The sequence below is a fragment of the Mixophyes fleayi genome, chromosome 6 (assembly GCF_038048845.1).
Source record: "Mixophyes fleayi isolate aMixFle1 chromosome 6, aMixFle1.hap1, whole genome shotgun sequence".
Classification (NCBI taxonomy): Eukaryota; Metazoa; Chordata; class Amphibia; order Anura; family Limnodynastidae; genus Mixophyes; species Mixophyes fleayi.
The window spans coordinates 134,233,308-134,252,821 of record NC_134407.1 but is presented as its reverse complement, the minus strand read 5'-3'; the positions used below and the strand labels follow the sequence as shown (position 1 = coordinate 134,252,821).

The 19,514-nt window shown below is 41.5% G+C and overlaps 1 protein-coding gene across 1 annotated transcript in view; it reads left to right on the top strand.

Moving 5' to 3' along the window:
* The first annotated feature begins 1,152 nt into the window (after positions 1 to 1,152).
* Positions 1,153 to 19,514, top strand: part of RIPOR3 (RIPOR family member 3) — a 76,344-nt gene continuing 57,982 nt past the window's right edge. Inside the window, exons 1-4 of the mRNA XM_075176472.1 lie at positions 1,153 to 2,516; positions 3,557 to 3,600; positions 7,332 to 7,457; positions 11,634 to 11,779. Coding sequence (XP_075032573.1) covers positions 2,456 to 2,516; positions 3,557 to 3,600; positions 7,332 to 7,457; positions 11,634 to 11,779 — 377 coding nt within the window. The 5' untranslated portion in view covers positions 1,153 to 2,455. The remainder of the gene's footprint in view (positions 2,517 to 3,556; positions 3,601 to 7,331; positions 7,458 to 11,633; positions 11,780 to 19,514) is intronic.

Below are 19,514 nucleotides of genomic sequence, written 5' to 3'. Positions count from 1 at the left end.
ATTACGGTGTGAGAGTCTGCTAGGTTTCAATCCCGTTTGTGCAGTGGTGAAGGCTAAAACTGATAGATATAGTCAACAATTTTTATCTGTAGCATTCAGTTAGAGTTCAGCCTGGTACAATGAATTTGTACTTCAGTACGCAACAGTCCCGTTATACACCGGCAATGGCAGTTGAGTCATAATGATGTCCTTAGTGTATAACGAGTCTTTGCAGACAATGATGGTTCTCCTATAAATCATGTCCTGTTTGGGAGTATGCTAGGCATCTGCTTTACATTAGTGGAACAGGCTGAAAATGTCCATAAACATTGCAGGACATGCCAGATACACGTGTGGAGAATGAGGGATGACAGATGTTGTTTATCTTTTGCATCTTAGAGCGAGTCTTGATGGGAATAAAGTTAAAAGCCCTTACAGTCGGGTTATTAATAGGAATAGTTGGCTGTCCACTTTAAATATGGCACCATCCCCCATCTACTCTGTGCTTTGGGTGACTTGTCTATATAGGAGTAAAGCATTTATCATTAAATAGTTATCCTGGTCTTATTTTTCTATTAAAGAGCCACTAAAATTGGATTTTGAGTATCCTTGTATAAAATAACTACTATTAAATTTTTACAAAATTGTAAAAGATCCAGACAAAACAGCACTCAGCTATGGGGAAGCATTTTTCCTGTGTAAATGAGGCTTCCTGTCAGTTTTCTTATTCATTGTAGATGCTTTTGTGAAGATACCTGGGAGAGAGAGGTATATCCTGGATTTTGACCTGCTGAATATCCACTCAGTGAACCATTAGTAGGGTACTTAGCCTATAAAGGAATAGAGTAGTAAAGATCTGGGGTTATTAGACTAGTAGGACACCACGGTCAGGTGGTCAGTGTAGACTAGAGAGTGATTTATTTGTAAGAAAGTCGCTGTACACCACCTTACATCCAGTGTTAAGGTAACACACCGGCCTCAGCAGACATACAAGAGACATCCACACAGAGTGAGAACGGCTTTATTGATTTATTAACCGCTTCTATAGCATTTCTATATTATGCCACAATTTACATAGAATATTTAATCATTCACATCAGTCCTTATTTCAGTGAAGTTTTTAATCTATATTGCCTACCACATGGACACACATACACACATGCTAGGGTTAACCAACCTGCCAGTATGTCTTTGGAGTGTAGGAGAAAACTAGAGCACTCAGAGGAAACCCACACAAACATGGGGAGAACATACAAACTCCACACAAATAGGGCCCTAGTTGAAACTGAATACATGACCCAGTGCTGTGAGGCAGCAGTGCTATCCACTATACACCCGACTTCTGTCCAGCTCCTTGGTACCTACTCCCTGGGTCCTACTGCAACATATGGCAGAGGCTAAGCCCAGGTGTCTGTTTTTGGCTGGCACACACAACAATACAGTAAGCCTCATGTCCAACACTGCTTGTGCTTCGATAGCTGGATATGTTTAATAGCTACCTCTGTTCTCAGTGGCTTGGTCCAGTGGGATGCATAATTCCCAGCCAGTCCCAAACAAGAAAAAGCCATCTAACCTCCCCTGGATTTGAATTCTAAAATCCCTGGAATTGACCACCCTTTGGCCTCCTGTCTACTAGGATCATGTTGGGTATGGTGGCCCTAAAGTATTTGACAACCTTACATCCCCTTTGGCTTCTTGTTTTGACAGGCTTCACTGATCCGTGCAGTTGCTTAGAAGAAATAATACCTGGTACATACAAAGAACAATAGATCGTTACTGAGAAGCGGTTGGGCCTCTGATACCTTAACCCCTTAGTGTACAATGTCCCTGCTCCTTCCCTGGCTTTCAGACAGTTGTATATATGGGTAATACTAGAAAAGGAGCGACAGGTGGGATAATCCTTTATTAGCGATGCCTGGTGCACACTTTTTGCCACCTTTTGGTAATGCTGCATTTTTCTATTCCCTCTGGCTGTTTAAGCGGTTAACTTTTTGCTTGAAAAATAGGTGCTTTGTGCATTAGTTCAAAATGTATACAAGAGAAATGAATATTCATTTAAGCATGAAATAATAATCTGAATATTTTGGTACTGGCTGGTGCAGTTTGACGCCGTCGTACAGGAATTCCTGGGAAAGTCATACACACTTTTCCTGTAGATTGTCAGAAACTGTGGTTGTGTTGGGAGTTTGTCACGGGAATGACTGTAAAAATTGTACCGAGGGGACCACTTTGATCTTATATATGAAAGGACACATGTGAAAATACTTTCTGGTTTTATCTATTGTCTAATAGTTTAACTTTTACTACCTTCAATCTTTGGACGTCTGTACTCAAAGGACCAGAAGTATTTGTAGAATTAGAAAAAGTTTATGGTGCTCTTCCAGTCAGGTACAAATGGGCTATTTCGGGGAGGGGGTGTATGCATGTATTCCCCTTGATGTCAAATTTGTCGGATTTTTCTTTCCTACTTTAGGATATGTGTATGATTGAAGGGGCACTGGAAGTACATCTGGGTGAATTTCTCCTTAAGATGAAAGGTAATGTCAGAAACTGTAACTTCTATCATGTATCTAGTGGTGTTATATATAGAAATCACAGTTCAGCCTCCAGTCGTACAACTGTTCGGTAATATTCTGATTTGATGATATTATTTATTTATGGGCCTGTACATCGCACATATTGCATGCTTTATCTAACACATAGACAAGAGGGTCACTCTGCAGAATTCACACATGAGCCTATCCTGCTTCTTGGCACAAGCACTCTAACACGTAGGTGGCCAAATTCGATGAGATCAGGCCAAAAGGTCTGTTTGCTTCCGGCATCAAGGTGGCCTGATACTGTGGTCATAGGATGTCTGTGCACACAGACTGATATGGGTTATCTGCTGACCGCATTTACCAATATGACCAATCATGGCCATTTGATTCCAGTTGGATTCTTATTGGGTGTCTGGTTATTTCCAGCCCACACATGCTAGTTGCTGAGTATTGACTGTGAGTGTGGCCAGAACAAGACTTGCAGACACAAGGACACATTACAAAGCCATTTGTGAATCATTCAACTATTAAGATAAACAAATTATAGAGAAGAAGCATGGATAAATATATTTTTAATGTGTACCATATTTCATTCACATTGCTACAAGCTGTAAGCATCCATGAAACTGATCTCGCTACCACTGCACCTCTGCCGTTAACACACGTGAGGCAACATATGCTTCCTTGCGAGTCATGGTTTTACCCATAAATGTGTTTCGCTTAATATTTCAGCATTGTACACTGCTTATGAAAGCCCCTCAATGTTATACTAGCTTTAAATAAATAATCCATATCCCTAAAAGCCAAATTTATAAAAGTGATAATTGCTGATTTAGCTCACTTTAATAATATTGCTGAATCGTTCTAGGCCACTGGTATATACACCTGCATGCTGGACTAATAGAACTATTAATTATAGTCCTAGGTATTATGTAAATAAGTAGCCAGTCTCTTCATTAAGCGAATCTCCTAAAATAGACAAGAGAAAGTTGTTCTTCTGTGAAATGTGGTCTAATTGTGATAATTTCTATGTCTAGGCCTGGTGGGTTACGCTCGGCTATGCCCTGGAGACCATTATGAGGTACTGTAAACATTTGTCACCCTATTAAATATTGTTTTTTTTATATCAGAGGCTTTTAAAATGAGCAAATTTCCAGTGATTCTGACATGTTTCCAGTAACCATCAACCAAGGGAACAGCATGCACAGCTCAAGTGCTCTCTGAAAGCCCCGGCAACATTGCTGGTACACTGTATACGAACAGATTAATGAATAAATATTCACGATAATCACATCAGCTTATAAATTCTATTTCTGAACTTGGCTTTACAACAACAGCATTGGAGCTGAGCATACTGTTCCCATGGTTCATGATTACTGAAAATGTATTCAGGAAATATGTGTACTTGTGGGATCATGGACAATGACTTGTCATTTTCCTACATTCCTAAAACAGGGTTATTACTAGCTGTTACAATGAAAATAAACAAAGTCTAATCCTGGTGCAGGATTCCAGCTAACATTTATGTTTTAGGATAAGAAAAGTTAACCAGCATTAACTGGTCAAACCTGCATTCAACAAATGAATTGTACAGATGATTAGGACATCTCTTACCTCTCAGACCTGCATACTGCTGATGGGCAAGAAAGTGACATTCAGAATCCTTGGAAAGCTGGTGAAGTTTGCCCATGAGCTGGCTCAAAATAATGCCATATGACTGAAACTTCTAACGTGCCAACCTCTCAATGACTCTAATCTGCTCTAATAGATCAAATAGAGGTTTTGCTGATGAATTATCATAAAGTATCTTATATATCTTGTATACCATCCTCTTAGATATAGCTCTGACCTGTGCCTTGTCTCGTCTCTGGTAACCACCTCTCACTCCCACCCACAAGACTTCTCCCGTGCTGCTCCCTACTTATGGAATTCCCTACAAAGCTCAATCAGACTTTCCCACAGCCTTCAAATCTATAGATGCTCTTTGAAAACCCATTTTTTTTCAGAGGTGACCTTATCCTCAATAACACTATTCACACTAATGCACCCTCACAACTGTCCCAATCTCCACTCTGAAACACATTTACTCCTCTTGTTTCAGCTGTGCCCTCTTCCACTTAGAATGTAAGCTCTCTAATGAGCAGGGTCCTTCATACCATTTGTTTTCATGTCTCCATTCATTTTGTCTGCCTTGTATGTCCCTTTTTTATTTATGTACTGTTTTTCCTACTGTTCTCTTCTGCGGAGCACTGTGTCTCCTTACAAATCTACAATAATAATAATAAGTAAACAAGGTGTATAAAATTTGATACAATGTACTACTACTGCTGTGTCTTGGATCTGTACCCTGGAGGATACTCTCCATTCAGTCAGTGTTGATGTTAGAGCTCAGAAGGTACTCAATACTTACAGAAAAAAGTTAGATCTTAAAATCATCCAGAAGGCAAGTACCAGGGTGCTTGGTATAGCAGAGGGACACACAAACAGGAACGTGGTGAACAAACTAGAAACTGTTTGGTCATTAGGTGCGGGAGTGGCATTCATCTGTGTGCCATGCTTGTTACTGCTTTTGTTGTTTCATAATAAAATAGAGCATATAATAATCTTTGTTCCAGCCCATGGTGTGCAAACTTATTTGGAGTGGAAGCGGATTGAATAAGAGCACCACTATTATTCAATAAAGACAAGATTTTTTGTTAAATCTTGTCTTTATTGAATGTTGCTTGCCATTATGTGATGGTATCACTATACTGTATATATCTGGTTAGCACTACATTATAGGTAAACTATATGCCCCTCCTTCCTTTTGTGGTTCTTAACCAAATGACTTTATGACCAAAGTTAGTTGTGTGGCACATGGATTAATTGTGATGGCTGGGATTTTAATTCTGTTATGGATACAACTATATATAGATGATTATTATCCTTGGGAGATTACTCATACCTACCAATGCGGGTACAGGCTTCTAGCTTAATTTATGTTTTTGAGATAGGAATATCCTGCTCAACAGATTTTCTCTTAAAACTTGTAGGTAATTGTCTTGTATTTATATAATACTGTTGTCTAGACCGGTGATTCCATGTGTTAAGGAATTTGCACACCTTCTCTGAGGATATATCTTAAGTGCCTATTAATATTTGTGCTCCTAGTGAAATGCTACCATGGAGCAGGAGGTCTACATACATAGATGCTCCTCAAATCTCACAATACTATTGGGAGTCCCATATGTCCTTCTGGAGTGAAGTCTCTTTTCTCATGACATTTGCTGTCAATCAGAAATGCTTTCAATGCATATGCCAGGGGGTTCCATTATCCACTATGTCTGGTGATAGAAAAGAGTTTAATCCATAACTTGTATTGTCTGTCTTTAATTTTTTGTGAGTAGGTCAGTATTTATAAGTAATTGTTACAGGGATATGAGTTTAAATCATATAAGTGTCCTCATCAGCAGTGTCTATATCCTCATCCGTTCATACTGTGTTCACCTTTCGGTGAATGCAGCTGAATGCCACTGCATGGGAAGTCTGTCAGCCTGTCTCACAATAGTTGTCGTAACATGGTCTTGTGTGATGCAGCACAAAGTACAGACAGACTTGCTGTTGCCTGTTATCTGTAAGCATTTAAACCTTGTAAAAATTCCACTTGTAACTGTGGTTATGTTAGACTGGAAACGTTATTGCATTGAGGGGGAATGCTGGGATTTGCAGTTCATTGTAGAGCTGGAGACTGATAAGTTGATTCTGTTTGTGTCATGGATGTCCTATTTTCAACACTTCTGAATAAGCTTTCTGGCAGAGTGTTCTCTACCCTTCTGCCATTCCATATAACCCATCTGTTCTTGTGTGATACACATAGTGGAGGACTTTCGGGCAGAGGGTGTCCAGGTGAGGGCACAGAATAAAGTAGTTGGAAAAGGATAAGGGGGCTACTCAGGACTCAATATGGTCTTAACTCCTTGGGATCTAGTTTGTTTGGTGTGGAATAAAGAAGCTTTGTGTTAGGATAGATACTGATAGAAAATGTTAGCCCTCACACTCCATGCACTTTATAATCCTTTATATCACATCCGCACCTCAGTTTTCCAACTTTGTCTGTACTTGTTTTGTTTTATGTGCGATTGTATTTGTATGTTTTGTAACTCTGACTGTCCGACACCGTGGACTTATGTGGCACCTTAAAAATAATGATGATGATGATTCTGACCAGTCACACCTCGACCCATTTGGATATTGATCGGATCAGACACTTGTTTTGGCCCAATGCACAGGGTGACTTAGGGCCGTTGGTGTCAATATTGGCTGAGTGGGATTTAGACATGCCAGCTGGTTAGCCAGTTGTAGAGCTTGGTCAGACAAGCAGATCTTTCATGTTTAAGTTGTTTTACAAGAAAGTGAAATATTTGAACATGGGAAATAATAATTGGCACTGATTTCAATGGTTTTGTGTCAGCACATTTTTTTCTACACCATACAGAAACTAGTGTGCACAGATATTTCTATGTTTAAAACCACTGGTCTGACACTTAGAAACCCTAAGCTAAGAGAAGAGAGTTCCCATAGTATTAGCATTGCTGCTCTGTTTCATACATTAAAAATAAAAGATCATTCTAATTTACCGGCGAGGGTCATGGGTTCAAATCCCACCAGGAACAGTTCCCCTCATAAACTCACAGCCTTAATTTTGCTCAACCCACACATAAGGGAGTAATTATAGTTTTGAACAATATGTACAATGTAAAGATCAGGCTGCATACACATTTGTAAGAGGTGTTGTCTATTCCCTATATAGCTCAGTTCTCCGTTGTTTTGTAGGTGTTAATACGATTAGGTCGTCAGAGGTGGAGGTTAAAAGGCAAGATCGAAACAGATGACGGCCAAGTGTGGGATGAAGAAGAGAGAATATTTATACCAAATCTCTGTGAGAATTTTGAAATCAAGGTATGTGTGGTGTATCAACCTTTCAAACTGTTGTTGAACTAAAATGCCCAGCATTGATCTACCTCCTGTAACTAAAGAATAACTAGAAATGGGACTAGGTGCATAAAGGGTGGGGATGCACACTTGGGAGATACTGAGCCAACTATGTCCTTTCCAGGGTTAAGTTAAACTTCCATAATATTATTAACCAAGCTGTATGCAATTCCTTCTTATACATGCAGACCGCAGTCCTACTGCTGCTCATAAATTATTAGGATTTTCTTCATGTACTGCAAAAATGCTGACTTCATATATAATTCCAAAAAACTGAAATGTTACAACTTAATGCATCACCATAGTATCTATATAATGAAATGTGAATATGCATACACAAAAAGATATCCTCTAATGCACTATGCAAAAGAACTATGATTAAAGTCCAAGCTAGGTACATATATGCACACTTATCTTCTGATACACTAGAAGACACAGATAAACAAATGTGCTGAGTTCGTGTTCACTAATATCTATATAACAATACAAGCCAAATATCAAATGTCCACAAGGAGAGTTCTCAATACAGAAAATCCCTCAAAAGGTTTCTTTATGTCAAAACACTCCAACACGTATATCATCTCAAGTCAGTTCTGAGCATCAGTTTGGTGCGGAGATCCGGCCGCGGCTCAATTAGAACATCGAGGTGAATTCTGTGACATCAGAGGGTGGAGTAAATGGATAGTGGACTGTGATTTGACCCAACATGTTTCGTTACCTATGGTGACTTCATCAGGGGTGTAACTGACTGGAAACCAATTCTCCCAGGAGATGCACTCTCAAGTGAAAAGCACTGTCACTGCCATGCTGAAAGTGCTATACGTGGCGGCATAGGGTAATAAATTAAAATAAATTTAATATCTATTCATTGTTTATAAACACTCTACGGTAGAGTTTATCTTATAGCTTTTCTCCAGGGGACAGGTCATATGTAGTACTTTCCTAACTGCGTTGTATACTACAAGCTATTTGCTCTAGACAGTTCAAACCTTATGTTGTTTGGTATGTGATGGCAGTGGGGGCTGAGTGTAGACCGAATGACTTCATACTGTGCTCGGCAGCTACAAGTGATAGTCAGATACACTCTGGTTTACCAGTGATTAGGTATTAGGGGCTATATTTTTAAGATCGACTCTTCGGGTTAATTTTGCTTGTGTAAATCCTCTTTTAAGAGTGGTCTCCTTTTTAAACAAGAAAAAAAAGTTTTTCATAGTAAACTGAGTTTTCTACAATCTAAATGAAATGACTGATCTTTAAATATGTTTGGAACATCCAGTGCTTTGTTCCTGTAAGAAATGGTGGGCTCTTCTCCATAAAACTCAACTCTTTAGACAAACTTATCAAACTCCCAAACCACCCTTATAACCTCTTTAGACTATTCTACCCAATTATTACGCATCTACACAGTGTGCACAAACTTACATTTACCAACTTTGCTGTGTAACTGGATCGAATGGCCCCACTAAGCACTTTTGTCATTGCAGTGTGACTGGATCAATATGTAATTAGAAGCACATATCCTTGTGTGAACTCGTGTTTTCCTATAGACTGTAAGTTTGCCAGCAGGTAGGGCCAGGGCTGGCATCTGGTGGAGTTTGCGTCTCCTTTGGGTTTGTAGACCTTGTAAAATGGTCGCTCATAACTATTGGATTGAGAGGCATGCTAAGACTTTTAGTTCATTGACAGCTGGAAACTGATAATTTGCCTCTAGTCGTATCGTGGCCAGTGGCGGATCCAGGGGGGAAGATCGGGGCGATCGCCCTCCCTACCAGGGGCTTGCTGCCGACAGCTGCACACTGTGCAGGTCCGTTCAGCAGGGACAGTGTGCTGCCCGGCTGCTCTGATTGTGTTTTAAACACAATCAGAGCAGCGGGACAGCACACTTTCACTGCTGAACGGACCTGCACATACTGTGCAGCCGCCCGGCAGCCTTAGAACACAGAAAGGGGGCGGGGCCTAAATCCCCCCCCCCCTAAAATCGCCCTGGGTAGGACAAATGTCTGGGTCCGCCCCTGATCGTGGCCACCCTGTTTACTACACTACACAGTAAGCTTTGCTGGATGTTTTTTTTGCTATACCTCTGTCGTCCCATCGAACCCATTATTTAAGAACTACAGAGGATGCTGCAGCTATATTAATAAATCCTAATGCATTTCTTCAACTCACAGCCCCTGGCAGATCCTGTTCCAGAAAGATTATATCCTAATGTAATTGTAACCCCACCACAGGGATCCTCCAGTCTACTAGAAAACCTCTTTTTTTAAAGAACTTATACTCTGTTATTATGTAATGGGCATCTTATACTCACAGATTCTTGTTTGTCTAGGAAACAGGATGTTAAGTATAAATACATGTAAATAATATCTATATAAACAGTGAGTTCTAGCATCACTTCAGGAATAATGTGCCCCTTTACTGTAAATTATTAAAGATTTACCTGTAAGAAAGGGCTGAACCTTGTGCCTCTATATGGTCACGGAACTCCTCTGTGATGTCTAATACCTTTACAATTTACAGCAGGTACTGCATTATTCCGAATATCATTTACTCTTCAATAAAGACTTATTGATGAAATGGCCCTTTTACGATTCGGCAGAGAAACTGCTGACTCCACAGAAGAAACAATGTCTTCCTGGGACAGTTACAGCCCAGCGTTGAAACAGTTAATTCTCCCTATCCAGATGGCTAGAAACATATGGAGCCTTGAAAGGGTATTTATGAGATCTGGCTGCCCTCCAGGACACCCCTCGGTGTTAGAGGTCTGTAGAGTAAAGAGGTATGCATGCTTTACATTGCGTAGCTGTACCCATGCATAGATGGCTGTGTTGTGCACAGTGGCAAGTCTCGTGTAATTACCAGCACATCTCCTGCATTATAAATCTGCTCTGAAATCCCAGCGAGACATCTGATAGAGAGTTTGCTACAATTCCTGGTATAAATCTGAGTCTTTTTATTGATACTTATTTGTAAATGATCCTGAACAAATAAAAAATATATTATCTATTAATTAGATTATTAAATTGACTTGTATGGTTCTGCTGCAGACCTCTCAGCTACTCCTGCCCTGTTGTTACCAGTCTGTGTTATTTAGGGGAAATCTGAGTTTTTATCGCTCATCTGTCATGTGGGGTTTTCTGCTGTTGAACATTGAGCTTTCCGGGAGATGAAGTTACACTCAGTTTACTCCACCTGAACAAATTACTATGAGATCTCCATAGACGTGCGGCAGTTTTTACAGTGTCTGGGAAATGATTTTTAAGAGTGCTGAGGTCTAATGACCTCAATTGAAAGCTTATTGAGGACTGAGTACGGGATGCACCTTTGTGGTATCTGCTACATGCTATAAATCTAAAAATAAATATAAATCTTTGTGTGTAGAAGTGGGATTATTATTCTACAAATTACATGAGGCATGTGTCTATAAGGCAATTCTAAGATGGAGCCACTGGAGGCATGGAGGAATAAAGGGAGGGAAATGTTATGCCATTCTTGATCAACTTCATTTATTTATTAATGTTTCCAGTGCTGAGCTCACGCATGCAGCAATTTTTGGCCAATTTGTTCTACAAGGACCAAATTGGCTTTCAGAATTACTGCATGTCTGGGCAAGGCCTGAGTCCGTTTAGTTACATCAAATTAGCTCAATGTGTAAACATCAAGCAGCAGATAAGGTGAAGAGAATTGAACACGTAGTACATGTGCAGGATTCAGAATTAACTTATCAAATAGTTCCTAGAAATGAAGGAGTAACGCTTTTTTTTTTTTTTCTTAACTTGCATAACAGTGTGTCAGCTGTATAATCCAGCAAAACTTTATTTACCTCACATAATAATATCTGGGGCATAATACTGCTGCATAACTGTTGCCACTATATGTATTTCATATTTGTGAGTACAAATCCTACTTCCTACATAAATGTGCATTATAACATTTGGTGATATGATTAGTGTCAATACAGCCACCAATTGGGTCTCTACAAGAGCCTTATACAGCAGTCAGCCTAACCTAGTGATATCTGCTAATTCATTCACTCCATTATAATGGCTAGGACTTCCAGGTCTAAACACAACACTATCCGCCAAGTGCCTTGGGACCAAATATCTTCTTTCCTATTTCATACATTTACACAACTTTATTTTACAGGTTATCGAGCTGCGTGGCTTGACCACCATCTTAGTCGGAGTTGTGAGTTGCGACAGTGCTGATTTTTTTACCACACGGCCGAGAATAATCATCGTAGACATCACTGAGCTGGGAACCATTAAGCTGCAGCTTGAAGTCATTTGGAAGTAAGTGGACTGTCCCTGACGGCTGCCATTCTTGTGCTTATAATCTTGTTTCATCAGTTACACAAGGCCATACAACCATGATGAGACTGTGTTTTTATTTAACAAATTGCTGGGCAGTTCTCTTACTTCTAGGACACCTTATACCGCATTGTTCAATTATTTTATAGTGTTGGGGTAGTGTCACATCTTGTATTGTGATGGTAGTCACAAAATGCAACACACTGCATTTAGGCTAACTCTGACTAAAACACTGTTTAAAGAAGAAATAGGAATACATATTCTTTTTAAGAAACATTCTTTTTAACAGTCATTTTATGTAAAACACTCATCTACATGGCTTTAGTTGGTTAGATATACTATATTAGATTCTATATAACAGCTATTGCCTCCTCTGTTTGCAGTTAGTTCCCACTGATAACCATTTGAATTTTCAAACACAATATATGAAATGTTGTGGATTAAGGTAGTTTAAATAGATTTTTAAGAGACACCACTGTAAATGGGGGCAATGAGAAGCTGTTATAATATAATAGATAATGTATTTAACCATCCACCATTGCCATGAAAATAAACATTGTACATAAAATGGGCTTTAAATGTCTTGTTTTTATAGACCTATGTGGTTTTTATGTGTCTTTAACTTAACATTATGCGGATTGTAAGTTAGATACTAAAGACGGATAGATGGCAGCACGGTGGCTAAGTGGTTAGCACTTCTGCCTCACAGTGCTGGGGTCATGAGTTCAATTCCCGACTATGGCCTTATCTGTGTGGAGTTTGTATGTTCTCCCCGTGTTTGCGTGGGTTTCCTCCGGGTGCTCTGGTTTCCTCCCAAACTCCAAAGCATACTGGTAGGTTAATTGGCTGCTAACAAAAATTGGCCCTAGTCTCTCTCTCTCTCTCTCTCTGTGTGTGTGTGTGTGTTAGGGAATTTAGACTGTAAGCTCCAATGGGGCAGGGACTGATGTGAATGAGTTCTCTGTACAGCGCTGCGGAATCAGTGGCGCTATATAAATAAATGGTGGTGATGATGATGATGATGGCAGCTAATTTGTTTAGTCCCTGCAAGAACCTCCATTCTGACAGGTTTATCCACATAAATAACCAAGTTTAAAATTGAAATACTGTTAGGCTGCCCATCGGGTTTACATGGTTTGTAACATACATTCCTCACTATGAAAAATCTATACTCAGGGGCGGGCTGGATCGGGGGGCAGGGGGGCAGCGTTCACCCGGGCCGCTCAGTCTAGCGGCTGTTCGGGCCGGCCGCCTCCCCCCGTCCCCCGCCATGGATGCAAAAAAAATTTTTAGATTACAGGCGGCCGCATCGCGTCATTATGACATGCCCGCCTGTGTGCACCCCGGCCTGATACCTACCAGCCCGCTCCTGTCTATACTAGAAAAAAAATCAGCACTGCAAGTTTTAGATCAGTGCACTGGTCAAAAATAATTTTGGGGACATCCCTTAAACCATTAATCTTAGTTTTCGTATAATTTTATTGTGCATTATGAAAGACTATTTCTCATCCCCTTGCATTTAGTATACTCAATATCCATGAAATAAGGAAAGAAGAGAGAGATACAGAGCACTAGCTATTCACTGAGTTAAACAATAGAAGAAAACATAGTTCACACCTGCCACTAATGAAATATATTTCTGCAATAAATGAACATCAGCTTTAAAATATTACCCTTAACGTATCTATAGTCCTCAATGGATTTCTTCAGTGGATCACGTTGAATAATCCACTAAAGACTGCTAATGGTCTGTGCATCTCTTATTTCCTGTATTGCGTGGATTTTTGTGACATTTATCCACCACTAAGATCTGGGGATACAGTGTAATAATTGTCTGGGTGTAGTAAGTAAGAGACCAGCGATATAGTGAGTAATTTAAAAAGATTTCAGCAGTCTCCTTGGAACAGAAGAGGAAGTACATGTTCTCTGAATTATAAACAATATAACAGGTAATTCTGGCAGAATAAACCACACAAAACTAAAAAACCCAGATGTTCAGGAATTATGTGAATTACAGCTGCCAAAGCAGGATGATGATATTATTGCTGCCTAATTTTACTCTCGTGAGTAAAACGGCAATGACGGACTTAAGATGTGTTTTTACAGCATTAAAACTCAACCATAATAAAAGATATTGCCGGGTGTTTCTGCTCTGGAGAAGGAAAGAGAGTTCCATGAAAGATTGATAAATGAACTAGTTCTTACTGGAACACTGATTTTCACATTGTTCTGCTGGAAACATGAGTGTCATTTATACTGGTTACATCCTAAATTACATGAGGGTTAATTACTCAATTGTATTTATAATCACATACAAACATAATTTGTATCCACAGCTCCATAGTTCCTCTTTTACAGAGCTAGCCTTGTACTGTTTATACTAGAGATGAGCGGGCTCGGATATCTGAAATCCGAGCCCACCCGAACGTTGCCGATCCGAGCCGGATCCGAGACAGATCCGGGTATTCCCGCCAATTGCAAAACTGAAACCGAGGCTCTGAGTCATAATCTCGCGATACTCGGATCCTATAAATTCCCCGCTAGTCGCCGCCATCTTCACTCGGGCATTGATCAGGGTAGAGGGGAGGTTGTGTTAGGTGGTCCTCTGTCCTGCTATATCTCGTGCTGTGCTGTGCTGTTCAGTTCTGTGCTGTGCTGTGCTGTTCAGTTCTGTGCTGTGCTGTGTTCTGCTCAGTCCAGTGGTGCTGTGTCCTGTGCTCTGTCCTTCTGAGTTCAGTGGTGCTGCTGGGTCCTGTGCTGTGTCCTGTTCAGTCCAGTGGTGCTGTGTCCTGTGCTCTGTCCTTCTGAGTTCAGTGGTGCTGCTGGATCCTGTGCTGTGTCCTGTTCAGTCCAGTGGTGCTGTGTCCTGTGCTCTGTCCTTCTAAGGGCATTGTTATTTCCCCATTATTCCCAAATTATAAAAAATTTCAAAAAAAGTTATAAAAAAAATTACAAAAAAAGTAATTATAAAAAAAAAAAAAATATATCCCAAAACAATCCTGCAGTATAAGTCCATTGGTACTGCTATATTACAAAGTTCACTGATTCTGCAGTATAAGTCCAGTGGTACTGCTATATTACAAAGTTCACTGATTCAGCAGTATAAGTCCAGTGGTACTGCTATATTACAAAGTTCACTGATTCAGCAGTATAAGTCCAGTGGTACTGATATATTACAAAGTTCACTGATTCAGCAGTATAAGTCCAGTGGTACTGCTATTACAAAGTTCACTGATTCAGCAGTATAAGTCCAGTGGTACTCTCCTGTGCCGCATATAATTTTTAAAGGCTTTGCCGAGTGTGTGTGGCTTAGGAGTACGCTCTCTTGTGCTACAAAAATTTGGAGGATATAGTAGGAAAAGATCAAGACCCACTTCCTCCTAATGCTGAAGCTGCTGCCACTAGTCATGACATAGACCATGAAATGCCATCAACGTCGTCTGGCAAGCCCGATGCCCAATCTCCTAGTACAGGGCATGTAAAATCCAAAAAGCCCAAGTTCTCAAAAAGTAGCAAAAAGAGAAACTTAAAATCATCTGAGGAGAAACGTAAAGTTGGCAATATGCCATTTACGACACGTAGTGGCAAGGAACGGCTTAGGCCCTGGCCCGTGTTCATGACTAGTGGTCCAGCTTCACCCAAGGATCTAAGCCCTCCTCCTTCCCCCCCCACAAAAAATTTAAGAGAGTTATGCTGTCAGCAACAACAACAAAACAGCAAAGAACTCTGCCTTCTAAACAGATGACATCACAACTCCCCAAGGCGAGTCCAAGGGTGTTGGTGGTTGTGAAGCCTGACCTTCCCATCACTGTACGGGAAGAGGTGACTCCATCCAGCATTTGCAGCACACCCTCTGCATATGTTGGAAGGATCACCCACAGTGTAGATCCAGATTTGGATAATCAAGGTGTCAATGTTGTACAACGGGAGGAGGCTATTAATGTAGCTGGCGCTGTGGAGGAACTTGATGATGAGGATGGTGATGTGGTTATTGTAAATGAGGCACCAGGGGGGGAAACAGCTGATGTCCATGGGATGAGAAAGCCCATTGTCATGCCTGGTCATAAGACCAAAAAATGCACCTCTTCGGTCTAGAGTTATTTTTATCCAAATCCGGACAACCAATGTATGGCCATATGTAGCTTATGTAAAGCTCAAATAAGCAGGGGTAAGGATCCTTATACGTCACCTGAATAACCTTCATAGTTCAGTGGTTAGTTCAGGAACTGGGCCTAGGACCGTCATCAGTACAGGGACACCTAAATCCCTTGGTCCTGTTGGATACACACCACCAACACCCTCCTCGTCAACTTCCTCCACGATTGCCATCAGATTTAGAACTGCAGGCCATGTCACCAGCCAGACTGAGTCCTCTTCTATACGGGATTCATCCGAGGAATCCTGCAGCGGTACGCCTACTACTGTCACTGCTGCTGTTGCTGCTGTTAGTCGGTCATCTTCTCAGAGGGGAAGTCGTAAGACCGATACGTCTTTCAAAAAACAATTGACCGTCCAACAGTCATTTGCCATGACCACAAAATACAATAGTAGTCACCCTATTGCAAAGCGTATAACTGCGGCTGTAACTGCTATGTTGGTGTTAGACGTGCGCCCGGTGTCCGCCATCAGTGGAGTGGGATTTAGAGGGTTGATGGAGGTATTGTGTCCCCGGTACCAAATCCCGTCGAGATTCCACTTCACTAGGCAGGCGATACCAAAGATGTACAGAGAAGTACGAGCAAGTGTCCTCAGTGCTCTTAAAAATGCGGTTGTACCCACTGTCCACTTAACCACGGACATGTGGACAAGTGGTTCTGGGCAAACGAAGGACTATATGACTGTGACAGCCCACTGGGTAGATGCATCCCCTTCCGCAGCAACAACAGCAGCTGCATCAGTAGCAGCATCTACACAACGTCTGCTCGTGCCAAGGCAGGCAACATTGTGTATTACAGGCTTTAATAAGAGGCACAACGCTGACAACATATTAGAGAAAATGAGGGAAATTATTTCGCAGTGGCTTACCCCACTTAGACTGTCCTGGGGATTTGTGGTGTCAGACAACACCAGTAACATTGTGCGGACATTGCATATGGGCAATTTCCAGCACGTCCCATGTTTTGCCCACACCGTTAATTTGGTGGTGCAGCATTACCTCAAGAGTGACAGGGGTGTGCAGGAGATGCTTGCGGTGGCCCGCAAAATTGCTGGACACTTTCGGCATTCTGCCAGTGCCTACCGCAGGCTCGAGGCACATCAAAAAAGCAGGAACCTGCCCTGCCATCACCTCAAACAAGAGGTTGTGACACGCTGGAACTCCACCCTCTATATGCTGCAGAGGATGGAGGAGCAGCAAAAGGCCATTCAGGCCTACACCGCCCCCTACGACATAGGCAAAGAAGTGGGGATGCGCCTGAGTCAAGCGCAGTGGAGACTGATTTCCGTGTTGTGCAAGGTTCTCCAGCCGTTTGAACTTGCCACACGAGAAGTCAATTCCAACACTGCCAGCTTGAGTCAGGTGATTTCCCTGATCAGGCTGTTGCAGAAGCAGCTGGAGAAAGTGAGGGAGGAGCTGGTAAACCATTGCGATTCCACCAAATATGTAGCTCTTGTGGATGAAGCCCTTCGTACGCTTTACCAGGATCCGCGGGTGGTCACTATTTTAAAGGCAGAGGAATACATTCTGGCCACCGTTCTCGATCCTCCATTTAAAGCGTATGTTTTGTCTCTGTTTCCGGCGGACACAAGTCTGCAGCGGTGCAAAGACCTGCCGGTCAGGAGATTGTCCTCTGAAGAGGACCGTGACATGCCAACAGCTCCACCCTCATTTTCTTCCACATCTGTGGCTGCGAGGAAAAAGCTCAGTTTTCCTAAAAGAGCCGCTGGCGGGGATGCTGATAACATCTGGGCCGGACTGAAGGACCTGCCAACCATTGCAGACATGTCTACTGTTGCTGCATTGGATGCTGTCACAATAGAAAAAATGGTGGAGGATTATTTTGCTGACACCATCCAAATAGACATGTCAGACAGTTCATATTGTTACTGGCAGGAAAAAAAGGCAGTTTGGAAGCCCCTGTACAAACTGGCTCTATTTTACCTGAGTTGTCCCCCCTCCAGTGTGTACTCGGAAAGAGTTTCCTGGTCAGTGAGCGGCGAAGGAGGTTGCTTCCTCAGAACGTTGAAAAAATTATGTTCATAAAAATGAATTATCAATTCCTCAATCAAGTACAGCACTGCCCTTCCAGATAGTACAGAGGGACCTGTGGTTGTGGAGTCCAGCGGGGACGAATTGATAATGTGTGAGGAGGAGGAAGAACACACTGTAGGGGGAGAGGAATCAGAGGTTGAGGATGAGGACGACATCTTGCCTCAGTAGAGCCTGTTTATTTTGTACAGGGAGAGATGAATACCTTTTTTGGTGTGGGGGCCCAAACAAACCAATCATTTCCGGCACAGTTTGGTAGGCCCTGTCGCTGAAATGATTGGTTTGTTAAAGTGTGCATGTCCTATTTCAACAACATAAGGGTGGGTGGGAGGGCCCAAGGACAATTCCATCTTGCAACTCTTTTTTTTCTTTGCCAGCTCTTTTTGTGGGGGTCCATAGAAACCAATAATTTCAGCCACAGTTGTTTGGTAGGCCCTGTCGCTGAAATGATTGGTTTGTTAAAGTGTGCATGTCCTATTTCAACAACATAAGGGTGGGTGGGAGGGCCCAAGGACAATTCCATCTTGCAACTCTTTTATTGCCATTATGTGACCATTCAACAGTCGTTTGCCATGAGCACAAAGTAAAACAAAATTAAAACAAATTCAACAAATTAAACCAAAAGTAAAATGCCCTGTCATAATCAAAAACAAGAGGTATTGACGTGCTTGAACTACTGTAGTGTTTATAAGTTAGAAACACTACACTTGAAAGCTTGAGCCTTTAATAGAAAAAGTCACTCTTCATTGCACGAATATTTGCAACAGCGACAATTTTTGGGTTAACAAAGTCAACAAATAACACTTCGACCCTGTCTGTCTTTCACATACTTGATGGGATCTCAATGATGAACGCTCTGTACCATGGTCATCTAAAACAAGAGTTATTGACGTGCTATAACTACTGTAGTTTTTATAAATTATAAACACTACACTTGAAAGTTGGAGGGTGTATTGTGGCCCCGGTACCAAATTGGGTACCGGGGCCACTCCACTATGCAGTCCAGATAGAGGCGTATCAGATATTAAACAACGTTGACTGTTGCTGCCAAATCATAAATTAATGAAAATGACCTGTCATCGTCAAAAACAAGAGGTATTGACACGCTCGAACTACACCCTGTATATGCTGCAGAGGATGTAGGAGCAGGCAGCTGTGCAGTGAAATTCAGACCATTTGAAGGCGGAGGTATTGTGGCCCAGGTACCAAATTGTGTACCGGGACCACTGCACTATGCAGTCCAGAAAGCTACCTCGGTGAAACGTTTTGGACTAAAAACAATATTGTGAGGTGTGAGGTGTTCAGAATAGACTGGGAATTAGTGGAAATGATTGTTGGAAATCCGAATCCAAAACCTTAAATCCGAACCAAAACCTTTTGTCAAGTGTTTTGCGAAACAAATCCGAACCCAAAACCTCAAGCAAATCCGAATCCAAAACACGAGACACCAAAAGTGGCCAGTGCACATCCCTAGTTTATACTAGTCATTTGCAGATTATAGGTTTGCTA